This window comes from Elaeis guineensis, chromosome 2 (genome assembly GCF_000442705.2).
Source record: "Elaeis guineensis isolate ETL-2024a chromosome 2, EG11, whole genome shotgun sequence".
Classification (NCBI taxonomy): domain Eukaryota; kingdom Viridiplantae; phylum Streptophyta; class Magnoliopsida; order Arecales; family Arecaceae; genus Elaeis; species Elaeis guineensis.
In genome coordinates this window covers 117,381,461-117,405,414 of record NC_025994.2, presented here as the reverse complement: position 1 = coordinate 117,405,414, position 23,954 = coordinate 117,381,461, and the positions used below count along the sequence as shown (strand labels likewise).

The window sequence follows — 23,954 nt, the reverse complement described above, 5'->3', positions numbered from 1 at the left end:
ATGACAATATATATGATTTTCTGTATATCCTATTGGTTATTATGACTTCCTATATCTTTATATAACATCCTCAATAATATATATGACTTTCTAATATCTTCTATAATTTTCTGTGAATATATATAACATCCTGAATAATATATATAATTTTTTATAAATATATATAATATCATAAATAATATATATGACTTCCTAATGCCTTATATAATTTTTTGTCAATATATATAATATCCTAAACAATATATATGACTTCCTGTCAATATATGTGATATCCTGAGTAATACATATAACTTTCTATAAATATATATAACATCATGAATAATATATATGACTTTCTGATATCTTATATAACTTTCTGTTAATATATATAATATCTTGAATAATATATATAATTTTTTATGAATATATATGATATCTTGAACAATATATATGACTTTCTGTATTTTTATATGATATCATGCTGGTTATTATAACTTTCTGATGCCTTATATGACTTTGTTGATTATAATAACCAACAGAATATGATATAAAGGTACAGAAAGTCATATATATTATTCAAGATGTCATATATATATTCACAGAAAGTCATATATATTATTCAAGATGCCATATATATGGACATGAAGTTATATAAGGTATCAAGAAATCATTCAAAATATCACATATATTCTTCTCAGAAAGTTATATAATATTATTCAGGATGTCATATATATTCACAGAAAATTACATATATTATTCTTGATATCATATAAAAATATAGAAAGACACAGAAAGTCATATATATTTTTGAAGATGTCATATATATTTACTAAAAATCATACAAGATATTACAAAGTAATAATATTATTCTTTTTTTATTTTTCAAAAAAAAATTGAGAACAAAAAATTAAATATTATTAAATATCTTTCTTATTATTAATTACACTATATGATCCAATATGATTGAACGGTGTACTCCACATCAATTTTACTACACCTCATATCGTGCATAAAGAATTACTTTTTGGAGCCTATCACATGCACGACCCATGGTTTAACATCTCACTTCTCAGAGATGCATCCAACTCCACCATCAACGTTGGTGCGCTCATAGCCAATGTTAACTGAGCTCTGGCCCTCTAGCTGGTTTGCTCCATCCTGAAGATTTTTAAGATATACACGGTAATACTTAGGTCATTTTATTTTCAGGAAAACAGTGTTAGGAAAACACATGATTTTGAGATAACTCACTTTGTTCTTAATTACAATAGATATAGATGAAAAGATTGGTGCATGGACATTTGATCTATTCTTCGAACAGACAATAAAGAAGAATTACACTATATACATCTGTTTGCTCATGTTTGAGAAGTGGTTTCTTGTAATTTATGAGAACGTTCAAACCAAGAGATGGAAATGTTCTTTACCCTCCAACTTCCAACCATAACCTACTCTCTATGATCCCAAAGATGCTTGCTTGCTGAGGGACGTTGATCACTAAAGGCAGATACCCAGGTACCGATCCATCGTCCATCCATTAAAATGCCCTTTGATTGGCTTTCCCGGAACATTCTATCTTAGGATTTGAATCTGGAATCCTCCGTTTTGTAGATTGAGCACTTCACGAACCGCATAGGTCTAGCATGCTTACCACAAGTGGACATGGTGGGCCTCAGAGTTGGAGATGGGTTGATGCATATAAGAGATGAGAAATACTGTGCACCACGGCCGGTGCACTGCCTGCAGTGATTGGCTCAGGGCAGGGTGCACCATGAGAATTTTTTTTTTTTCTCTGACTTCGTGTGGGAGCCAATTACTGTAAGCGGTGCGTGTGGAGCTGCACCACCACAGTGCACATAGAATTTCTCATAAGAGATATGTTCAACATCTGCAAGGCCTCTTCCTTTGAGTTTTAGGTCAACTAGTTCAAGTAGGCTTCCCTGCTCTAGTAAATATACGCCTGCAGATGATGTAGACATGGAATGGATATATGATGATGGAGGTAAGAACACGACATAAATTTTTATTGAGAGATAGCAAAATAATGAAATTGGCTCTAGCAAGAAGATCTTGGTAGATAATATGATCCATCTTCGTTCAAGATACAAGGGAACTCTCTGTGTGCACATGCATGTCTGTATGTATGGATGCATGCATGCATACATACATAAATACATGTATGCATGCATGTATACATAAATACATGCACGCACGCACTCATACACATATACATACACACATACAATGCTTCTCCCGAGAGGAGAATATATCTACTCCCTCTAGTCCAAAACTAGTAATAAATCATTCAAATAGAAGAACCATATTACTGGTTATGATCTATATTAGTAAAAATTCTTAGAAACCAAATATCATATATTTAGGTACTTTGTAACCTATGCATCACGTGGATACCAAAATAAATAGTTTCCATTATACAGGTGAAGAAGCACATTTAACTTGGAAATCCAAATTATTTATCATAATTTACACATGCTACAACTTATATAATTGAAAATTAATAGATTTTAATGCTTAGATTATAACAAAATATGATCTTACATCATGTTGACTATCAAACGAAACGGAGGTACGGCATTGTTAAAATCATCCATTTTAATTTGATGCACTGGGAAACTATCTAAAAATAATAATTTTTTGTCTTGAAGCATTTTGTATAATGTAAACCATGAATGATATGAATTTTGATTTTGAGAGGTTTATTACTGATTTTCACAAGTATTTGAGGCCAAATACTCTCATAAATATTCTACCCGCCCCCCACCCCCCCGCTCTCTCTCTCTTATATAGAGAGAGATAGATATCTCTGTGTGCGTGCATATATGCACATATATATACATGTTTGTGATAGTGTTTGTCACTTTTTTGTTTTACCATAAAAGATATATGGTATAATCCTTCACTCAATGAGTATGACGAGTAAAATTCCTGATTATATGGGATCCTGTAATTCTTACTTACCCAATCGGGAAGATATATGAAGTCCTTCTGTCTATAATTAGTGTTGCTCATTCCACTGACAATCTCCAACGCTACAACTCCAAAGCTGTAGACATCAGCTTTGTCTGTCAAGTAACCCCTCAGTACATATTCGGGAGCCTATATCCTCTGCACGAGTAAGTTTGTCATAAAATATATAAGGTTCTCTAGGGAAGAAAGTGTAGAATATTGTAAATCATACTTTCAGTAATAAACAATCAAGTTCTTATGTATTCTTTCGGAGCCATTATCAGGCAAACACAATTTAAAAAATAAACTATATTTCTAGATAGACAAGATAATTAGCCTAGAAGGTTGTTAACATGCATCACAAAAACAGAAAATTAGCATTCCATATGTTTGATACTAAATATTATTTGGCGTGGCATATGTTTCATTTATCAACTGTCGTATAATATGTTAACATCAAAAGTTCATACTCTTGACTCCTATCTTTCAGAAATTTATAGCATCCTATGTGATTTGGAATACGCTAATAGATTCCATTGCCTGGTCAATATACTTGAGAAGAACAAATCTAGAGAAGAAGAATCACTTCCTAGAAGCAATAACTTCTACTTACACAGTTCCAGCTATCCTGGTGCTGATGTGAGTGTTCTCTTCTTCATCAAATCTAGCCAAACCAAAATCAGATATTTTTGCATTGAGATCTTTGTCAAGCAGAATATTTGTGGCCTTGATGTCCCAGTGAATGATCTTTATCCTTGATTCCTCATGGAGAAATGCCAAACCTCTTGCTATTCCTAGACAAATCTTATGCCTTGCTCGCCAGTCCAGTTTCAGCCAATATCCTTCAGGTCCTGCAAACATCAAAACTCTTGTTATCCATAAGGCATAAACAATTGGTCAGAACACAGAGGGAGAGAGAGAGAGAGAGAGAGAGAGAGAGAGAAATGAAGAAGTCACCGAGTGCAAAATTCTGAAAAAGATATTTAGTACCATGGAAGCGCTTACCAAATAGAGCATGAGCAAGACTATTGTTTTCCATGTATTCATATATTAGCAATAAATGATTGCCTTCAATACAAAACCCATAAAGCTTAACAAGATTTGGGTGTTGCAAGGCAGATATCATGCCTATCTCATTAATGAAGTCATGGTTCCCCTGTTTAGACTTGGGAGAAAGCTGCTTCACAGCAATTACAGAACCATCTGGCAACATCCCCTGAGACATGCAAACTGTGCAAGGATCAAAATCCTACCTAAGGATAAGATCAAGGATTTTATACATAGAAATATCCCTTAAACTGAGAAAAAGATATAAGAGTTCAACCAAGGGCAAGATATAAAAATCTTAATTTACAAATAGTTTGCGCGTACCTTGTAGACTGGACCAAAGCCACCTTCACCTATCTTATTTTCAGGATCAAAATTCTCGGTGGCTATTTTGACCTGTTTTAAAATGAAGTAGCTGGTCTACAACTCTAATCCTCTGATGCCTGAATACATACATTTTGTAATTTTTCTTTAAAATTATTATATATAAGGTGTAAATGAACAATGAATAACCTTCAAAAAACATCTCACGAGATGCAATGATAAAGCATACAACATTACAACCTTGATTTACATTTCACAAATGAGATATTAATCTGACATTGAATTTGTGGCAAACATGATCACCAGCACTAACATGTATAGGATGTCATAATCATCAGTATAGTGTGCATGTGCCAACCAATAATGGTAGTGCAAAATGATGATCTCACAAGAACAAATTCAATCAATTGACCAAAAAATCCTTAAAACTGTTGTTCTTTTTTTGTATTCAAGCATTAGGTTCGTTATACGATAAATGATATCTTCAAAAAGATGGGTCATCCTGGAAAATTCGAGCTCCATTTTTCCTAAACATATTTCGGTTAAACAATCTATCTTACCATTCTTTTCACTGTTTTTTCTTTCTGAAGAAAGACAATATTAATGTTATGGTCAGCATGATCCCAGTACAATAAGTAGCAGCAAAGCCCAGAAAAGCTCCTCCAGATAACTTGCTTGTATCAGGCTTGAAAGCTGCAAATTTGATTATTATATGTCATCGCTATGAATAATGCACAAGGAAATGAGAGAATAGTGCTTTGAAAACTTACTTGGTGTTACTGAAATGGCTGATATGAGAGGTCCATATACACCTCTTTGTGGAATGGAATTTGTGCCTTTCCCAAGCCATTGAAAGTGAATTTCCAAAGTACCATCTACCATGGGACTAAAGGACTTGATTATTTCCTTTCCTGTCTCATTTGCTTCTTTTGCAATATTAAAGACTTGCAAAACCTTTTGGCACTGCATAAATTTATAGTTTATCCATGCAAGAAGTATTATTTCTATGTGCTCTTTATTAGTAAACTAATAGACACATAAAAAAAAAAAAAGTCGATGTACAAAAGTCAAAGAAGATAAAATGAATACATTAGCCTATATTTTCAATACCAGCATAAAAATATGTGCATAAGCACATACTTATGTGCACATGCATCTAATTCAATGAATGCAATATTAAAAGTAGTCTTTGCCTCCAAAATGAAACATATATGTTACTATTTTATACTCTGACTACTAAATACACATTAATATATATAATAAAAGCTTCGAGAGAAATATCATAAATTAAAAAATCTTAATCTTAGAATAATAGGATATGCATAAAAACCAATAAACCAAATACTGAAACAAGTCGATGCCACAACTAAAACATGAGAAACATGATGAACTAACATAAGGTATGTGACCATGAAAACCGTCACCTGAATTAATGCATCAAAGAAGCGCTCTCCAATGCTGGAATATGTTTGGTCATCTGTGAACATAATCTCAGCAAAATGAAGCTTCACTGTATAATGTCCCTTTTGTAAGCAGAGACCATAGTATTTAAGGGACAGAGGGCTAATCCCAGAAGTCATCTACAACTCCAGATTTGTCATGTTCCATATTGATTTATTTGTAACAATGTATTTTGCCTCATCATTTCCTACAAAGTCTCCCGTACTGCTATAAGCCCACTTTACACTATTACATTCAGCATATATTGATGAACCGAGCTGAGAGGTATCTTCTTCATATTTATAGCCATGAATAGCCACTTTACCATCACCACAATTTATAAACAAATTGTAGTCTGCCAAAAATAGTTAATTGTCAATATGGTTTTTCTAAGTAAAACTAGAACACCCTCATGATATGAGACATAAGCTTCAAACTTTCACAGAGTGGAAATTCTTTTAGCTTTTCCAGAACAAGGGGGGTTCCTCCTTAAGCATGATGCTATCCTATAAGACAAGATTTAAAAAAATAATATCAGGCATAGTTTTGAAACTTAAAAAATCAAGCTGATTAGAATTGGCAACAGTTCAAGAAAGAAGCGGCAATGATATAAGAAGCTTATGAATAACAATTTGTCGATGAATAACCAGAAACCAGATTCCTACAAGAAAGAAAATTGAGAGTTCTAAGAGTAAGAACAAACAAAATCACCAACTAAACTCATAGACCGTGTGTGTGTGTGGGTGTGTGTGTGAGAGAGAGAGAGAGAGAGAGAGAGCAAATCTGAAAAATCCTTACACATCACCTTGCTGACAACTAGATGGTGCATTGGATCCTGTAAAGGAGTTGTAAGAAAGTTCCCTGCAACATTTATGATCAGATAACCTCTTCACAACAGCATGGCCTACCACTGAAGAAGTTTTAAGTGAACAAACATAAAAGCTTCATTTGCTGCTCCAGATCCAATCAGGTATCATTCCATTTAGCATGTTATTAGTAAGGTACCTACACTTGAAAGGAAAATGATCAGACAAGAGATGAAAAAATTGAAAATATAAAACATAAGGGATAGGAAGCTTGCGTAACACTGTGTAGATAAAGCAATCATTAATAGTGAGAATGTATCTATCTATCCCTAGTATGCCTACATATAACATATTGAATTTGCTAATCCATCAAAGCTTCTTGGAATTGGACCTGTCAAGTTGTTAAAGCTCAAATCTCTGCAAGAGAACAATGAGTATAAAAATAAGTAGGAGACCTTTGCATTCATGTTAATGACTTATACTATTAATTTCTCATTTTGGTCTACTTATGATTAATTTCTCTAAGCAGATTCTGAGAATGAAACAAGAAAGGAAAAATCAAATTCATCATGAGCATTTAATGAAGCCAAAAACCATCAAAGGAGCCCTATGGACAAACTAACAAAAATTTTAAGATTGGGTATTTTTCCAATATAATCAGGGAGTACACCAGAAATCAGCAACTTTCTCAAAACCCTGCATCATAACCACAAATCAATATGCACACAATGAGAAAAAGAAATGGGTTCAGGTTGTATCTTCCATGCGAAAGAATGATTCACCCATTTTCGTGATATGCACCGTTGGATCACACAATAGCGGCCACAAGATTTGTGCAGGCAGATAAAAGAGAGAGTTCGGAGTGCTTTGAGAGCTGTGCGAGGCATGTTCCAATGGTACATATCGGAAAAAAGATCAATCATTCTTTCGCATGAAAGACACAACCTGAACCCAAAAGAAACAGACTGCACTGATGGATGGATGGATGGATGCATGTCTAAGTGCTGGATACACTCCATTTCTTGCAAACTTACAACTTCTGCATGTATATCATGTTTTCAAGAGGAGGAAACTTCCCATCCCCTCCTTTCAGGTCAGATACCCTCCTGCAATCCCAGCCAAGCCAATTAATTAACACTAGAAACCTCCATACTTATAGATACAAATAAGTAAACCATTGAAGCAGGACATACAGCTCAGTTATAGTTTCCAATGCACCAAATATGGCAGGAAAGGGCCCCTCCATCGATGTCCCTTGCATGTCTCTGTGAAACAAATTGCTCAAAGGTACAAATTACTAATGAGGTTTCAGTTGCAAGCTTAGGAAACAGGCACAAGAAGTAGTATCAGTAGGAGAACTTACAAGTGTTGGAGTTTCATCCAATTCCCAATGAAGTTTGGTATTTTCCCTGTGATTGGGTTTCCATCAATCCTACTGCAAATAGGAGCCAAGAAATAAAAATTTATGCATCTACGCCAATTTGCAGTTTTAAAGTTTCATCTGAAGGAAAAAAAATTATATATATATTGTGTGTGTGTGTGTGTGTCTGTAATGGTCATCTATTGACAAAATGGTAACTATACTAACAAAATTAGTATTGTATTGTAAGGAACTATCCATAAGTATGGCAACTATACTCGAAAAAATTTTTGACGTACAAAACCGTCAGCTTCTTAAGATTGCCAAGTGACCCTGGCAATTCCCCACTGAAGTTATTAGCAGAAAGTTATGACCTACAAAATGCTCTGATACTCTTTCAGATTGTTAATCTAGAAATTTTATTGACAAGATTTAATATTATTCAAAATGAATTAAAAGATAATATTATTCAAAATGAATCCCAAAAAAAAAAAGTCCATCAAATAATAATTATCCACTTACATAGTTCCAACTATTCAGGTGCTGATGTGGGTGTTCTCTTCTTCATTAAGTTTTGCCCAGCCACAGTCAGAAAATTTTCTGTCGAGATCTTTATCAAGCAGAATAATTGCTGTCTCGATGAACTATCTTCAATTGATATTCATTAGGGCCCCGCCTACTAACCATTTGAATTCTTGCTATCTCTTGTGGCAATAAAGATATTTGGAAAGAGCAAGGGCAAGATTATTATTTTCCATGTATTCATATACTAGCAACAATTATTTTCCTTCAATCAACATCCATATAGCCTCCCAAGATTCGGATGCTGCAAGGTTCACATCATGCCTATCTCATTAATGAATACTCATTCCCTAGTTTAGACCTCAATGAAAGCTGTTTGACTCCAGTTACACGACCATCTCACAGCACACCCTAACATAATATTTTTAACGCAAAAAAGATTTCATTGAAAAATAATTAGAATACAACAGAGGGAGATATGAGAATATCAATTTTGAAAAGCTTATAATACCTTGCCAATGCCACCTTTACCTAACTTGTTTGTAGGATCGAAGTTATTTGTGGTGGCTTTAATCTGTTTCAAGCTTGGTAACAGGTCCGCAGTTCCAGGCCATAAAGTTCTGCATGCATCATAAGTTTCATGATACAGATCACTGGGTTTGACATATGAATTAATTTTAAACCTTACACTAGAAAACATCGATCAAAATAGCAATCCACGCCCACCATTTATAACATTCTTTGGTGTTTAGATGTACAACAAGAAATATAAAAAAAGTAATGTTGTATAAGCATCTAGGGAAACACAATTACCAAGTCAAATATCCAAGATATGTTAATTGTCTATATTCAACTGCTGATACAAAAATTCTTCTAGTTAATACTCATCACCAAATTGATAGATAAAGGTCATGCAAACATCGGAACAATATATCTTCTTTGTATGCCAAGTTTCAAGAAATATCTAATGTTGTGCATCAGTGATCATCTGATTTGTCTACTTCCTGGGAACCGTCAAAGGGAAGAAAACATTCATTGGTCCATAACTGATTAATCTTGGTTCAGTCTCTCTTGCCCTTTTTCTTTAATGTTCGTAAGCTAAGCCATTGACAGGTTTCTCTCATGTCTAGTACAGATTAACTGCAAATCACAACACAACTCTCATAGATTTTAGAAGGTGACACCAAACAAGCAGTCTTCTAGCTGCACTATGGAAAAGCATAAGGTCCCCATTGAAAATAAATGGGCTGTCATTTTTTGTAAAGCAAATTATAACAACACAATAATGTAAACACAGGTTTATTTATCTCTCCATTGTTCTTGACCTTTTTCCTTGTGAATCAAAACCATATCAGGATTAATGTCAGAACAATTATGATGCAACAAGAAACAATTATACCCAAAATAGCTCAAAACAGAAAGCTTGGTTTCTTTTTATCAAACTCGATGTCCACAATGAAGAAATAACAAGACATCATTACTACATGAGTATTTAAAAAGAAAAATGAGAGAAAAGGGTTTAAGAAGTCACACGGTGTAACTGACACAGCTGATATAAGAGGTCCATATACACCAATCTGTGGAATCATTTTTGTCCCTTCATCACCCTGCTGAAAGTGAATTTCCTGAGTACCATCTACCATAGTGGTAAATGACTTAATAATTTCTTTACCAATCTCATTTGCTTCTTTTGTAATATCAAAGTCCTGCAAAATCTCTTGACCCTGCATAATTACAGGTTTTTCAATCCAAGAATCATTATTTTCGTGCTAACTACAGCAACCAATAGATATACAAAAAGCTGAATGAACCTAAAGATGCAAATATAGAAGCAATAACCTGTATGGATACAGTAAATAAGCATTTTCGAACACTGATGTAGGATGGTCGTCTGTATAATGATTTCAGCAGAGTGAAGATTGACTGCACAGTGACCCTTTTGTAGGCAAAGACCATAGTGTTTGATGGAGAGAGGGTTTACACGGATTGGTCGCATTTAGCACCGATGCATTCCTAACAAATAATTTTGCTTGGCTATTCCACTTAAAATCTCCTGTACTGCTATAAACCCATTTTCCACTATCAGAGAGCATAGTTTGATGCACCAAACTTGATTATATCCACTTTGTACTCATTACTATTGACAGTCACCTTACCACCACCACAATTGACGAACAATATGTGATCTATAAGGACAGCAAGACAAGGGGAACAGCCAATCACAAATGTGCTTTTGATTAGATATTTTGACACACTATATCATTACAAACATGAAACAAAAGCATCAAAATCTTGTTGAGAAGAGGGAGAAAACACTTCAGCAAGATCCAATACTCACTTCTAGCTTCCCCAGGACAGTGCAGATTCCTTCTTAAAATGAAGGTATCCTATAAAGAAATAGCAGCAGAAACTCATTGAGGCCTTGTTTTGACACTAAAATTAAAGAAGGGATATTTCTTTGGGGAGAGGGAGAGAGAAGGCGAGAGAGAAAGAAGAAGCTTACAAATTATTAGTTGTTGATAAAATACCTCGAGACCAAGTTCCTACAGACAAGGAAATGAGAACTCAAAGAGAAAAAACAGACAAATCACTAAATAAATACATTTGATCAAGGGGAAGTATCATATTTAATCCTTAACCTTTATTTGACAAATGGACATATCCAAGGGTCCAGCAAAAGGGTTGCAAAAAAGATCCCAAAATTCTGGTTTTACAAAATGATGGATATGGATCTATGATTGGAGAGTAACAAATCATTAGCAAATAATATGCAGCTTAAAAAGCACACAGTAAGTATGATATACAATTTTTTTTCTGCTGCTCAAGATTCAATTAGGCAGTGTTCCATACAATTTGTTTTTCTGCTGCTCAAGATCCAATTAGGCTGTGTTCCATTCAACATGCTACTAGTAAGGTACCTAGACGAGAAAAGTATAGTGGATATGAAACAAATTAATGACCAATTACAAATAAGAGTTAGGAAGTTGCAGTGATTGTAATAAAAAAAGGAACCTCGACTGAAACTTTCTCCATCAAGCCACTGTTTATACTTCAAAATATGTATATGATAATGATGATCTAATTCGCTAAAATATAACCTATTATTCTCGGTCCATCTCTACAAAAGAGACATAAAATACACAAAAGAAGTGGAAAAGGTTTACATCCATGTTAATGAATCAATTGTATCATAAAACTTTAAGGTAGCAGATTATGCAATTGAAATCATATAGTTGAACTATAACACAAATGACTGATGAAAGTAAAAGTCATCAAGATAATTTCTGGACATTCTTACAAGTGGTTAAGATTAGGCATCTCCAGAAAGAAGTCTGGAAGTTCACCAGATATTGACAAGTTCCATAACACTCTGCACCGTACCTCCAGTTGATATGTATCCAGTGAGCAAAAGATCAAAATAGACCAAATCACATACTTTACTTGCTGTCCTAAAGTAACCTTATTTTTTTTCATACAGTATTTCCAAGTTCTACATATTTTGCTGCGGTGGGAACTTCCCATCTTCTCCTTTCAAGTCAGAGACCCTCCTGTTGTCCTGACCATTCTGCTACAAAAATGACAGTAGAAGCCACTTGACTAATTGAAATAGATGAAGTGAAGTATTAAAATGGTTCTTACAGTGGAGTTAGAGACACCAATGTGGAGAAGATGGGAGGAAAGGGCCCCTCCATCGATGATCCTTGTATATCTCTGCAAGCAAATGAATACGTTTAAGTTTGAAATCATTATTGTTCTCAAGGTTGATATTGCAAACTAGTGAAGGGCATGGATAGCTTGCTGCAGTGCTGACAGCCATTGGAGCCTCGTCCGGTTCCCCATGAAACTTGGAATTTTGCCAGAGATTGGATTCCCAATGATTTTACTGCAGAGAGTTAGAGACTTTTAGCATCTAACTTAATCTGCGAATTCTAAATAACATTTACATGAACAAGCTTATGGAAACAAAACAATGTTCATCTGTAAAGAGATTCATGGCAAGCAACTTTGTCAGATTCTTGAGGTCGCCATATGAGTCCAGCAACACCCCAGTGAAATTGTTCAGCAAAAGAACACGAGAAGATGAATAGAAAATGTGTTACAAAGTATAATAATAGCAATGCAAATATGCAATTAACAAAAGAATAATTACAATTACCAATAAAAGAGTTTTAGAAATCCAAACATAGCCTATGGATGAATGACAAGATTGGTTGAACAAATTCTTTAAGTTGATGAGGTTTCCAAGGGCCGAAGGAATTGAGCCATTTATTTTACCATTGAAAGCAAATTGCCAAGTGGCGCATGAAATTTTTCTCAGGAGGTTGTCTGTCTCCACAACGTCTGTGCATTGCATCTAGTGTATTCAAGTAAAAGGATATGAAAAGAGTGAGGATTGGAGGAGTACAGGGACTCAGAACAGAGTTATTTACAAGCTCCTGTGGGATCCAATTTCCTAGAAGTGACCTGCAGAACAGAGTTATTTACACTATTGTCATTTACAAGACTCTTTACATTTATTTTTCTGCCGGTAAGTCTTCTTTTAAAGCAACAGATGGGAAGAGATAAACTACGGATGGGTGAGATGATGCGAAGCCCAATTGGCAGGAATGGACCCACCAAGATAGTTCCATGTAAGATCTCTGTTACAAAAACACAATAATAGCATGAGTTAAATGTATGTCGCTTAAGAAGGTAATATTAGCAAACTCATCTGGAAGAACTCCACTCAGATTCTGACTCGGGTAGGCTGCAATCCCGAAATACAAATATTATGAGTCATGCGGCAACAATCTCAGAACTCCCCTACTTTAAGGTTTGTTTGAATGAAACGAAGAGGTTCAAGGGCGCTTTTTCTCTTTTCACCAAAAGAACTTAGACGGAGCAGTGAGGGAGATTTATAAGCATACAAGGCCTGCATGCGAGTCGCATAAATATTGCAGGTGGTGTTGCCGTGGCAAGTGACGTTGCTGCTGAGGTCCATTGAGAAATTCCACTCCTACCTCAACTCGGAGGCGATCAAATCCAATGCTTGGCCAATAACTGTCATCCATCATCACCGTTGTTTCTTCATCTTTCTTTCTCAGTGTGCGTATTAGAACGGAAAAAGAAAAATGCAGAAACAAAAATCACAAAGACGAATCAAGATACCACAATTTCCAACTTTTCTGATGATCAAAGAACGAAAGAACAAAGAAAGAAAAGAATCACAATTTCGGGACGAACGGAAAGAGAAAAACATAATCTTGACGCGGCCAATGAAGAGAGAAAAAGAACCGAAACCACTGAAAACCAACCAAAAACGCGAAATGTATTCATCGAGAGCAGAGAAATCACGAAGAACGAATGGGAAACGAAGGTTTCGGACAGTTCCTTAGATATCGCCTTGCTTGCTCTGATGATAGGGACGCCATGGGCCTCCTGCACCTTCCACTGCCATCGACGGCCGAGAGACGCGTCGGTTTGACGCCATGGGAAGCCTCGAAGCCATGGCGAAGGAGAAATGCGCAAGACAGCGAAGGCCCTGCCACGGATTTCGCAAACGATCTGGTTTTGTTTTCCTTGGTTGTTGAACTTTAAGGATCTTTGAGAGGGACAAAGAAACTAGGGTTCGCAAATGATCGGATCTAGTTTGATCTTTGAGAGGGATAAAGAAACTAGGGTTCGCAAATGATCGTATCAAGAACTAGATCGATTCAAGGAAAAAGAAATGCGATCAAGAAAGAGATCTGGCCACAGAATTCAATCAAGGAGATTGAGGGTTTGGAAGCACTCTCCTATGCGATTCGGCTTCCTCTTCCATTTCTTTCGATCGTGTTATCGGAGACGACCATCCGCGACAAGAGAGAGAACTGGAGAGTGGGGAGGGGAGGGGTGGGTACCGGAACGGAAGAACCGCTGGTTTTTGAGGCAGGGCCATATTTATAGACTTTGTTAGCGAGGGTCCAGCAGGTGTCCATAATGGGCCGGGTAGGCCTAAGCTGGACAACGACCCGTCGTTTAAACTTTAAGTCCGGTCCAGGCCCGGCATGAACCGGGTCTGGAAGCACCATTTCACGATCTTTTTTATTAAAAAAATAATAATAATAAAGAACAAAAACAGAGAGTTGATAATTTTGAAGAATGGATAAATCCGTCACTGAATCACGTTAAAATATTAAAAAAATAAAAATAAATAAATTTTAAAAATATTTAAATAATTTTGATAAACATCACATAATCTCATACGTAAGCCTGCGCAGCGTGGTTTGAAGACATGCCTGACTATAATTTTTTCTATGATCAATCATATCATAAAAATTTTATCCTTTTCTCAACCCGGTGACACTCGAATGCAATGGCATTACCTATGATCCGCACCATCTCTAATTTCGAAAAAGCATACCATAAAAGATCTTATTTCAAAGTTGTTACCAATGCATGACCCTTGTGGTACTTGTATTGGTCTTGATCGTTGAAATAGCTACTCAATCCTCAGATTAGAGAGGTTGCGATCCCTCCGGTGGATTTATTTTGTTGGAGTCAGACCATAAGCAAAAGAAGAACTTCATTTGTAGAGCTTGCCCTGTAAATTCACCATATCCTTAATGGAGGTCGGTGCACGGAACCACCATGCCCTCAATGTAGATTATGAATATTAGACTTCAAAATAGATGATAAATGGTAAGCCTTGGCGCTACAGTATGGTTCCTCTATCGTGATTTGGAAGTCATGTCTTCAAAATATGAAAATAGCCTTCCCCCATGCAGAGGTAAGGTTATACACAACTCACCATCTCCAACTCTCCAATGGTGGGTGTCTGGTATAACGGGCCACCCTTTTATACTAAAGAATAGATGATCATTTTATCCACAACTGCAGCATTAATAAATGAGAATACTACTGCATTCCTACAAAATCTATTCTCAAATCTAAATACCAAGTAGCATAGGAGAGATTATCTCTAGATCTATATTGAGAAGGAAGTGGCTTGTATTCTATGAGAATATTCATATGAACTGATGGAGGCGATTTCCCCAGCTGTTGAGCTTGCAAGTTTAAATCACTTTATTGCAATCCAAAAGAAGCTTGCATAGTGGGGAAGCCAAAGATTCTTCCTCTTTACATTATTTTGCACAGATGCGGGGTAGTTCACCCATTCTAGCTCACAATTAGTAGGTAGCGCTATTCCAAGTAGTGTGCGCTTATAAATCGTACGGCTATACAACTGTCACGGAATGAATGTTTTCTTATCCAAACATCCGTACGGTGCCCCAGCATGTCACACATCAAGACCAGCCCTCTTGAGTCTTTTTTTCGGACATATCAATAAGCACGCAGCAGTCCAGCCACATAGTCAAACTTGCACTTTTCTGTTCCTACCTGACAATACTGCTGTACTGAATACAGATGACATCCTCAAATGTCTATAAGTAATCCGACCCCTCGAATCAATTGTAATGCTCATGCGTATCTCGTGCCATATCATAGACTCTTTCCAAGAGTGCTCCGCAGCTCAACACCTCTATGTTAACTCTAAGATTTTGTCCCTTAAACCTAACACTGTTCATTTCAGATATTTTGATTCTCGACCTACCCCCATGCCATGACATAACCCACAGATCATGAATACCTACAACCTCGAATGCTATTTTATGATTGGCAGGTACAAACCGGCGATACATAAGATGCGTGCCCAACACTAGTCGTAAGCCATGGCTTTTTGTAATCAATTAGATGTGAGAAGAAGAAAGAGGACGCGAGTCTTTTACCCCACCGTAACATCGATAGTAATATTGTTTACTACTATCGATCCAATGCATGCTATGACTCCCATCCACTGCATTTGAAATGAATGAGAGCCCAGTGGAAATTGCCATAAGCCATGAGGTGATATTAACCTTTTTTTCGGGGTGTCTCTGTTCCCCTCAAAAAAAAAAAAAAAAAAAATCATTTTAGTCTAATTCAAAAATTGATCGAGAAATGCACCAGTTACTTTCGGCTCCTCCTCGTAGGGCATTCTCCTGTCTCACGTGCTTATACGGAAGTGGGTGAATGTGTGTTTATTTCTTTTTCTTTTCTTTTATTTCTTTTTTTTTTCCAATAAAGCGCCAAGAGTCCACCTGAGCCATCAGCGCGTCATGTGTGTTTTTCTGTTGGATTTTGCTACGGTATTCCGTGGATACTTTAATTTTTTTATTTTTTATTTATTCCTGATCATTGGATTAAATATAGGTCATACAAATTTTAATCAGACGAGAAGTCATATACATGTCTAGTATGATAAATATTTCAAAAATTAAGATTGTTTCAACCATATTTTTTTTTTCTTTGGCTACTATCCCGTTCGGTGGAGGAGTTTGGAGAGACGGTGGTCGAGATGAAAAATCTGATGGACGAAGGCGCATCGAAGCCGTCGTAAGTGAAGGATAGAGCATTGATGAGCAGAAAACCCGACGGGGGTGGCAGAGGCATCGTGGGTGAAGGAGGGGGGTGCGGTAGCGGAGCCATGCAGGTAGAAGAGCACCGATCAGATGGGAAGGGGGAGGACGTGGCACCAATGGGGAGGCACGGTCACGGAACGAGCATGCTAGGGGAGGGTGGGGCACGAGTGCCAGTGGATGGATGGATGGGGTGGGAGAGAGGAGAGGGAAGATCGCACGGGGGTTGTGGGGGTACTGCGGCACAAGCAGGGAAACGGCACTGGTGGGGGGGGGGGGGCGGCACAAGTAGAAGGGGTGGGGCACGAGCATGGGAGGAAGATTACAAGGGAGAGGAGGGGGGAAGCGGTGCAAGAAGTGGAGCAGGTGGAAGAGAGAATAAAAAAATAAAAAATAAAATATTTAAAATATTTTTTTTAATAAAATATTATAAAGATGGAGCAACTATCTGATTCCATCCAAGGCTAGAAATGACCCAGATTAGACCCAACAATTAAATCCAACATTCTCAAACAACCTTGGTCCACAAGTAACAGTAAATTAGGCCGTGGCAACCCATCTCCAGGCCTAATTTTGACACATGATGCAGAATTCAAGAGTCCGCTTCTTTTTCTTGTCGAAAGAAATACTCCCACTCACGGTCCTTATTGGGGATGCTTCCACTGCTCTTTGAACTTGGCGAGCGTTCATTGTGTTTGAGCTAGAGTCAGGTTGAACACAAGCTGTCCATGAATGGAATCAATTGCTAGCTCTTAACATCTTATATATGATAATATTACCATGCTATATCTTAGTCTCATTGGAATTTACAATTCGTAATTATATCATAAAAAAAGTTCAAAACCACATCTCTGATTATGTTGGAGCAAATTAGATCTGTAAGGTTGTGAAATATGGGGATTCATTTATACATATCTGTTGGGATATACCGACCGACTCCTGTACGCCGACTTACCCTTGGACCTGACCGACCGACGACTCCACCGATCGACGACTCTACCGACTGACGACTCTACCGACCGACGACTCCGACGATGACCTCCGACGATGGCTGCTGACAATATCCGGCCGAAGGTATGTCGGCCGAACAGATCCAGACTGTTTCCGACCGGCCAAGCGGTTGAGCCCAAATCACCAACTTACTGTTGGGGGTGGCAGCCGACGTCCGACTTCCGCAAGGCACTAGACCAGTCGACGGTGTCTCCGGGTCATCACCCGACATCCCCCAGCTGAATACCGACATAAAGTCGACCAGCCCACCCAAACGCCGTACGATCGCTATGGACAGTTGTCCTGTCAGGGACATGCGGCATGGCCATCTGGGGCATTGTCCTGCCAAGGACATAGATTGATCCCAGTGATCTGATAGCTCACGGCGATTTGATAGCCCACGGCGATTTGACAACTTCCCAATTGTCTGCACCATTAATGGCGGGATCATACCGCATTCTACTATAAAACGGGGTGAGACAACAGTATTGGTAAGTCCTAAGTTCTGAGTTCTAAGGCCTGAGCTCTAAGAAGCGCCTCTAAGCTCTTGAGCCCTCTCTCTCTCTCTCTCTTTCTCTCCCGTTGAGCCCCTGATTTTCCACTGTTGCCTAGTCTCCTCTTTGACTTGACCGTCGGAGGGTCCCTGTCGGAGGCATCTCCGGTCTATGAGGACTCTTCTTGCAGGTGCGCGACGCCGGCGATCGGACGACAGGGGGATTGGCCGCAACAGATTTGACACGCCAGGTAGGGAGACTCGACAAAGGTAAGCCAACGAGCTCCATAGAGCTTCAAAAAATCTCTCGAGATGATGAAAAGTAGGGCTCAGCGATCGAGAGCTATTGGGTCGGCGAGGCGCTCTTTCCGTCGGAAAGAGGCCCCTCCTTCACCTTCCATGGCGGAGCCCAGCTCTCCGCATCCGGTGGTAACTACGGAGGCGCAAATCGCGACGATCGTGCGACAAATGACCGTCCTGACGGATGCGGTCAAAAATCTCCAACAGCAACCGACTTAGTTGCTGCAACCGCCGGCGGAACAACCGACGGCGCTCCCTATGCCATCCAGAAGCAGCCACCGATGTCCGCATCAGCTTCCGTCTCCTCCTCAAGAGCAACTATCTCAGCACTCCCACCGAGAAGGGGCGAGACGGCCACGGCGCGACACCCACTGGTCTCGGTGTCCTTCTCCTTCCCAGCTGGAGCGGGCGAGGAAGGAGAAGCGGCTGCGGACACCGTCCGCCTCACTCTCAAGTTCATCGGGAGGTTCGACCCCTGGGGTTTCTCAATGCCGACGGCTGGACGACTACAAACGTAATTCGAAGAAATTGACCGCTGGCTTGCCCAACTCCAGGTGGATGGCCAGAAGTCTTCGAACGACGTCGACTTCCGGACCATCCAACCTCTCTCCCGATTTGTTCTCGATGAATCGATCCCTAGTCGGTTCAAGATGCCTCACGTGGAGCCTTACGATGGCTCCACCGACCCAGTTGACCATCTGGAGAGATACAAGGCTCTCATGACAATTCAGGGGACAATCGATGCCCTTGCATCGGCTTCCCCACTATACTCCGTAAAGCTGTCAGGGTCTGATACTCCGACCTCCACTCAGGGAGTATCCACTCCTTCGGACAGCTCGAGCATTCTTTCGTGGCCCACTTTAGCACCAACCGGAAGCCGCCGCGAATCTCGGACAGTCTTTTCTCCCTCAAACAAGGAGAAAATGAGACGCTCCGACATTTTGTGATCTGATTCAACACGGCCACACTTGAAGTCCGGGACCTCAACGAAGACATGGCTATCTCGACCATGAAGAGAGGGCTAAAGGGGTCCCGGTTCACATATTCCTTGGACAAGACCCTCCTCCGAACGTATGCCAAATTACTGGAGCACGCGTACAAATACATGCGCGTGAACGAAGGAGCTTCCGATCGGCGCCTGACTGAAGACGCAGGCCAAAAAGAGAAGCGAAAGAAAAATCGGACTGCTGCTGAACCCAGCGGACCCCCGATCGATAAACGGGTCTCGCCCTGACGACGGAGCCCGAGATCACCCCGAAGTCGGAGTCCGAGACCGACGCATCGTAGGTATGACTCCTACACCCCTCTCTTTGCTCCTCGTGCGCAGATCTTGATGGAGATCGAAAGAGCGGAATACCTGCGACGGCCCCCGCCTTTGAAGGCAAAGGGCCTCGATCGGAGGAGATACTGTCGATTCCATCAGGGCCACGATCACACCATCGAGCAATGCATCCAACTCAAGGATGAGATAGAGACCCTCATATGACGAGGGTATCTCGAAAAGTATCGAAGGGACCCACCGGCTCGACCTCTTCCCGACCGACAACCCCAACCGACTGAAGAGGCAGCGAATAATCAGCCTACTGTTGGAATCATCAACATGATCTCCAGACAACTGGATCGAGGAACGACTGCCGAAGGGGAGTCGGTGAAGAGGCCGTGCCAGGATGATGTAATCATCTTTACAGATGAGGATGCTCGGGGAATCCAAACTCTCCATGATGACGCTGTTGTTGTCTCGACGACAATAGCGAACTATGATGTAAAAAAGATTCTTGTAGATAATGGAAGCTCAACTAATATTTTATTTTACTCGATCTTTTTTCGAATGCGACTGTTGACTGACCGACTCAGGAGAGTCTCCACGCCCCTAGTAGGTTTCGCCGGAGAGGCCGTCGCAGTGGAAGGAGAAATTACTCTTCCTGTGATAGCTGAGGCCGAACCAAGGCAAAGCACCATCCACATGATATTCACGATCGTCCAAGTACCTTCGGCTTACAATGCCATACTTGGAAGACCCGGACTAACTGCCCTCAGGGCGATAGTCTCGACATACCACTGTTGGTCCGGTTCTCGATTAAAAATGGAGCTGGAAAAATGCACGGGGATCAACAACTCGCTCGACGGTGTTTCCAAATCTCTACTCAAAGCAACGAATCGAAGGACTCCCTAACAGTCGACAAGCTGGACCAACGGGAAGAGGAGGAGTGGGGTGAAGCGGCTGAACAGCTGATTTCCATCTCGATGACCAAGAATCCTGAACAAGTCATCTGGGTCGGGTCGCAGCTGTCCGGCCTAGAGCGACGGCAGCTGATAGGGCTGTTGAAAGCTAACGCCGATATATTCGCTTGGTTGGTAGCAGATATGTCCGGCATATCTCCGGAAACAATGACTCACCGACTCAACATCGCCCCCGGTGCGAAGTTAGTGAGACAGAAGAAATGGGCTTTCACCCCCGAAAGACAGAAAGCCATCGACGAGGAAGTGGACAAGCTACTCGAGGTGGGCTTCATCAGAGAAACCACATATCCCGATTGGCTTGCAAATATCGTTATGGTGAAGAAAGCCAATGGGAAGTGGAAGATCTGTATCGACTACACCGACTTGAATCGAGCCTGCCCGAAGGATAGCTTCCCACTGTCGAAGATTGACCAACTGGTGGATGCGACGTCCGGTTATCGACTGCTCAGCTTCATGGATGCCTTCGCCGGATATAACCAAATCCGGATGGCACCTGAGGACGAAGAGCATACGGCCTTCGTGACCGCCAAGGGCCTCTACTGCTACAAAGTGATGCCCTTCGGTCTGAAGAATGCCAGAGCCACCTACCAATGCCTCGTCAATAAAGACTTCAAAGATCAAATCGGGTGCAACATGGAGGTTTACGTAGACGACATGCTGGTGAAGAGCGCGCAGGCTTCAGATCATGTCCAAGACTTGGAAGAAACCTTCCGCACTCTTCGACGACATCAGATGAAGCTAAATCCGACTAAGTGTACCTTCGGGGTAGCTTCGGAAAAGTTCCTCGGGTTTCTCATTTTCCAGCATAGAATCGAGGCCAACTTCAAGAAGATAAAGGCGATCATCAACATGCGGCACCTGAGCACTAAAAAAGAGGTGCAGCAGCTCAATGGAAAGATTATCGCGTTCAGTCGATTCATCTCTCGATCGGCTGAGAGATGCCTCCCGTTCTTCAAAACCCTGAGGCAGACGAAGGACTTCTCTTAGCCGAATGAGTGCCGGCAAACCTTTGAAGATCTAAAGAAGTACCTGGCCTCTCTGCCCCTGCTTGTAAAGCCAGAGGTCGGAGAAATATTATACCTTTATTTGGCCACCGCCCTAGAGGCTGTTAGTTCGGTACTCGTCCGGGAGAACGAGAGCCGAACCCACCAGTCCATATACTATACCAGCAAAGTGCTCCACAGGATCGAAACTTGGTACTCAAGGGCAGAGAAGATGATATTTGCCTTGGTCACATCCGCACAATGACTCCATCCGTATTTCCAAGCACATGCTATCGTGGTCCTCACCGACCAACTCCTGAGGGCGATCCTCCATCGTTCCGACACATCAAGACGACTGGCGAAATGGGCGGTGAGGCTGAGCGAGTTTGACATCCAGTACCGACCGTGACCTGCTTTAAAAGCCCAAGTCCTGGCCGACTTTATTGTGGAATGCCCGATAGCCGACCAAATGTCGGAAGGCGGGAGCTCCAAAGAAGCTGCGACTCCTGAATTTGACCCCGGGTCGACCTGGGTGTTACACATAGATGGAGCTTCCAATGCCCAAGGGAGCGGGGCTAGGTTCCTGCTCACCAACTCGGAGGGAGTGGTTATTGAGTATGCCCTCTGATTCAACTTCAAAGCTTCCAATAATCAAGCCGAGTATGAAGCACTTCTCGCTGGCCTGAGAATGGTGAAGGAGCTCGGGATCGACAGCCTCAGAGTCTTCTCCGACTCCCAGCTGATTGTGGGGCAAGTCAAAGGCGAATTCGAAGTGCGGGACCCGACCATGGCGAAATATCTCCAGAAGGTGAGAGATCTCGTGGCACACCTCAAGTATTTCGAGATCTCCCACATTGCAACCGAGCATCGACAGGGCTAAAGAGGTACTACAACTAACGATCGAGCCAAGCTGGATGGACCCGATCGTTCAGTATCTGACTGACGGTACCAGCCCCAAAAATCCCACAGAAGCCAAGCGACTCCGATGGACGGCCTCCCAATATGTAATGATGGACAGATGACTCTACAAAAGGTCATTCTCCCTTTCCTTGCTGCGGTGCCTGAGACCAACGGATGCGGACTACGCACTCAGGGAGGTGCATGAAGGGATCTGCGGGAGTCACCTGGGGGGCAAATCCTTGGCCTACAAAGTCCTGCGGCAAGGTTACTACTGGCCCACCATGAAGAAAGATGCGGCTGACTTGGTTCAGAGGTGCGAGCCATGTCAGAAGTATGCTAACTTACAACACCGGCCCGCCAACCAACTGACTGCCATTGTCGCCCCATGGCCCTTTGCCCAATGGGGGATCAACATACTCGGCCCTTTTCCTCCGGCGTCTGGCTAAAAAAAGTTTATAGTTGTCGCAATCGACTACTTCATCAAGTGGGTGGAGGCCGAACCTCTGGCACAAATCACCGAGCGCAAGATGGAAGACTTTGTCCAGAAATCCATCATCTTTAGGTTTGGACTACCGCACACCATCATCACCGACAATGGACGACAGTTCGACAATAATGATTTCAGAGAGTTTTGTGTGAGATTTCATATTACACACAAGCTGACCTCGGTCAGCCATCCACAGTCCAACAGAAAAGTTGAAGTAACCAACCGGACCATTCTGCATGGGTTGAAGACTCGACTGAATGAGGCCAGAGGCCTCTAGATCGAAGAGTTGCACTCGATCCTGTGGGCATACCGAACGACACTTCGGGTCTCGACCGCAGAATCTCCTTTCAACCTGGCCTATGGGACGGAGGCAATGATCCCACTGGAGATTGGGCTACCATCGACTAGAGTTGAGCAATACCGTGAATCAGATAATTTCGAGTGTCGGAGAGCTGACTTGGACCTCCTATCTGAGCTCCGACGCGAGGCTCAACTCCGCATGGCTTCCTACCGACAAAGAGTGGCCCGATACTATAACGCTAAAGTTAGGCCAAAATCTTTCAGACCCGGAGACCTGATTTTGAGGAAGGCGGGAGTCTCGAAGCCTCGGGATCAAGAAAAACTATCCCCAAACTGGGAAGGACCCTACAAGATTGTAGACACCTGCAGGCTGGGCGCCTACTGACTTGAAACCCTGG

General features: G+C 40.8%; 1 protein-coding gene and 1 pseudogene across 18 annotated transcripts; both read right to left on the bottom strand.

Moving 5' to 3' along the window:
• Positions 1-455: 455 nt before the first annotated feature.
• Positions 456-22,412, bottom strand: LOC105035905 (probable LRR receptor-like serine/threonine-protein kinase At1g53440; annotated as a pseudogene).
• Positions 6,115-14,311, bottom strand: LOC140850878 (probable leucine-rich repeat receptor-like serine/threonine-protein kinase At3g14840). 18 transcript variants are annotated; one of them, XM_073252959.1, is made up of 14 exons: positions 11,744-12,243; positions 11,296-11,363; positions 11,085-11,177; positions 10,949-10,988; positions 10,784-10,832; positions 10,597-10,631; positions 10,285-10,503; positions 9,979-10,169; positions 8,957-9,065; positions 7,927-7,998; positions 7,757-7,828; positions 7,598-7,669; positions 6,563-6,762; positions 6,115-6,263 (listed from the first exon to the last, which is right to left on the bottom strand). In XM_073252959.1, the coding sequence occupies exons 1-5, from the start codon at positions 11,965-11,967 to the stop codon at positions 10,817-10,819; spliced, it is 441 nt and encodes a 146-aa protein (XP_073109060.1). In that variant the 5' UTR covers positions 11,968-12,243; the 3' UTR covers positions 6,115-6,263; positions 6,563-6,762; positions 7,598-7,669; positions 7,757-7,828; positions 7,927-7,998; positions 8,957-9,065; positions 9,979-10,169; positions 10,285-10,503; positions 10,597-10,631; positions 10,784-10,816. The 18 variants fall into 18 exon arrangements, with proteins under 18 accessions (XP_073109060.1, XP_073109062.1, XP_073109063.1 ...); XM_073252961.1 differs by having other exon boundaries at positions 10,285-10,631; positions 11,744-11,815; positions 11,905-12,243; XM_073252962.1 differs by having other exon boundaries at positions 10,285-10,631; positions 11,744-11,815; positions 11,922-12,243.
• Positions 22,413-23,954: the final 1,542 nt, after the last annotated feature.

Bases quoted from the DNA above. Each gene is read 5' to 3' on its own strand.
- LOC140850878 (XM_073252945.1), bottom strand. From the start codon at position 11,967: ATGGGAAGTTCCCACCGCAGCAAAATATGTAGAACTTGGAAATACTGT. The intron at 10,170-11,743 runs GTAAGAATGTCC...GTAATTATGCAG, and splicing joins ATGCCTAATCTTAACCACTT to GGTCAAGAGATTTTGCAGGA. The intron at 9,066-9,978 runs GTGTGACTTCTT...TGATGCATGCAG, and splicing joins TCAGCTGTGTCAGTTACACC to AACTTTATGGCCTGGAACTG.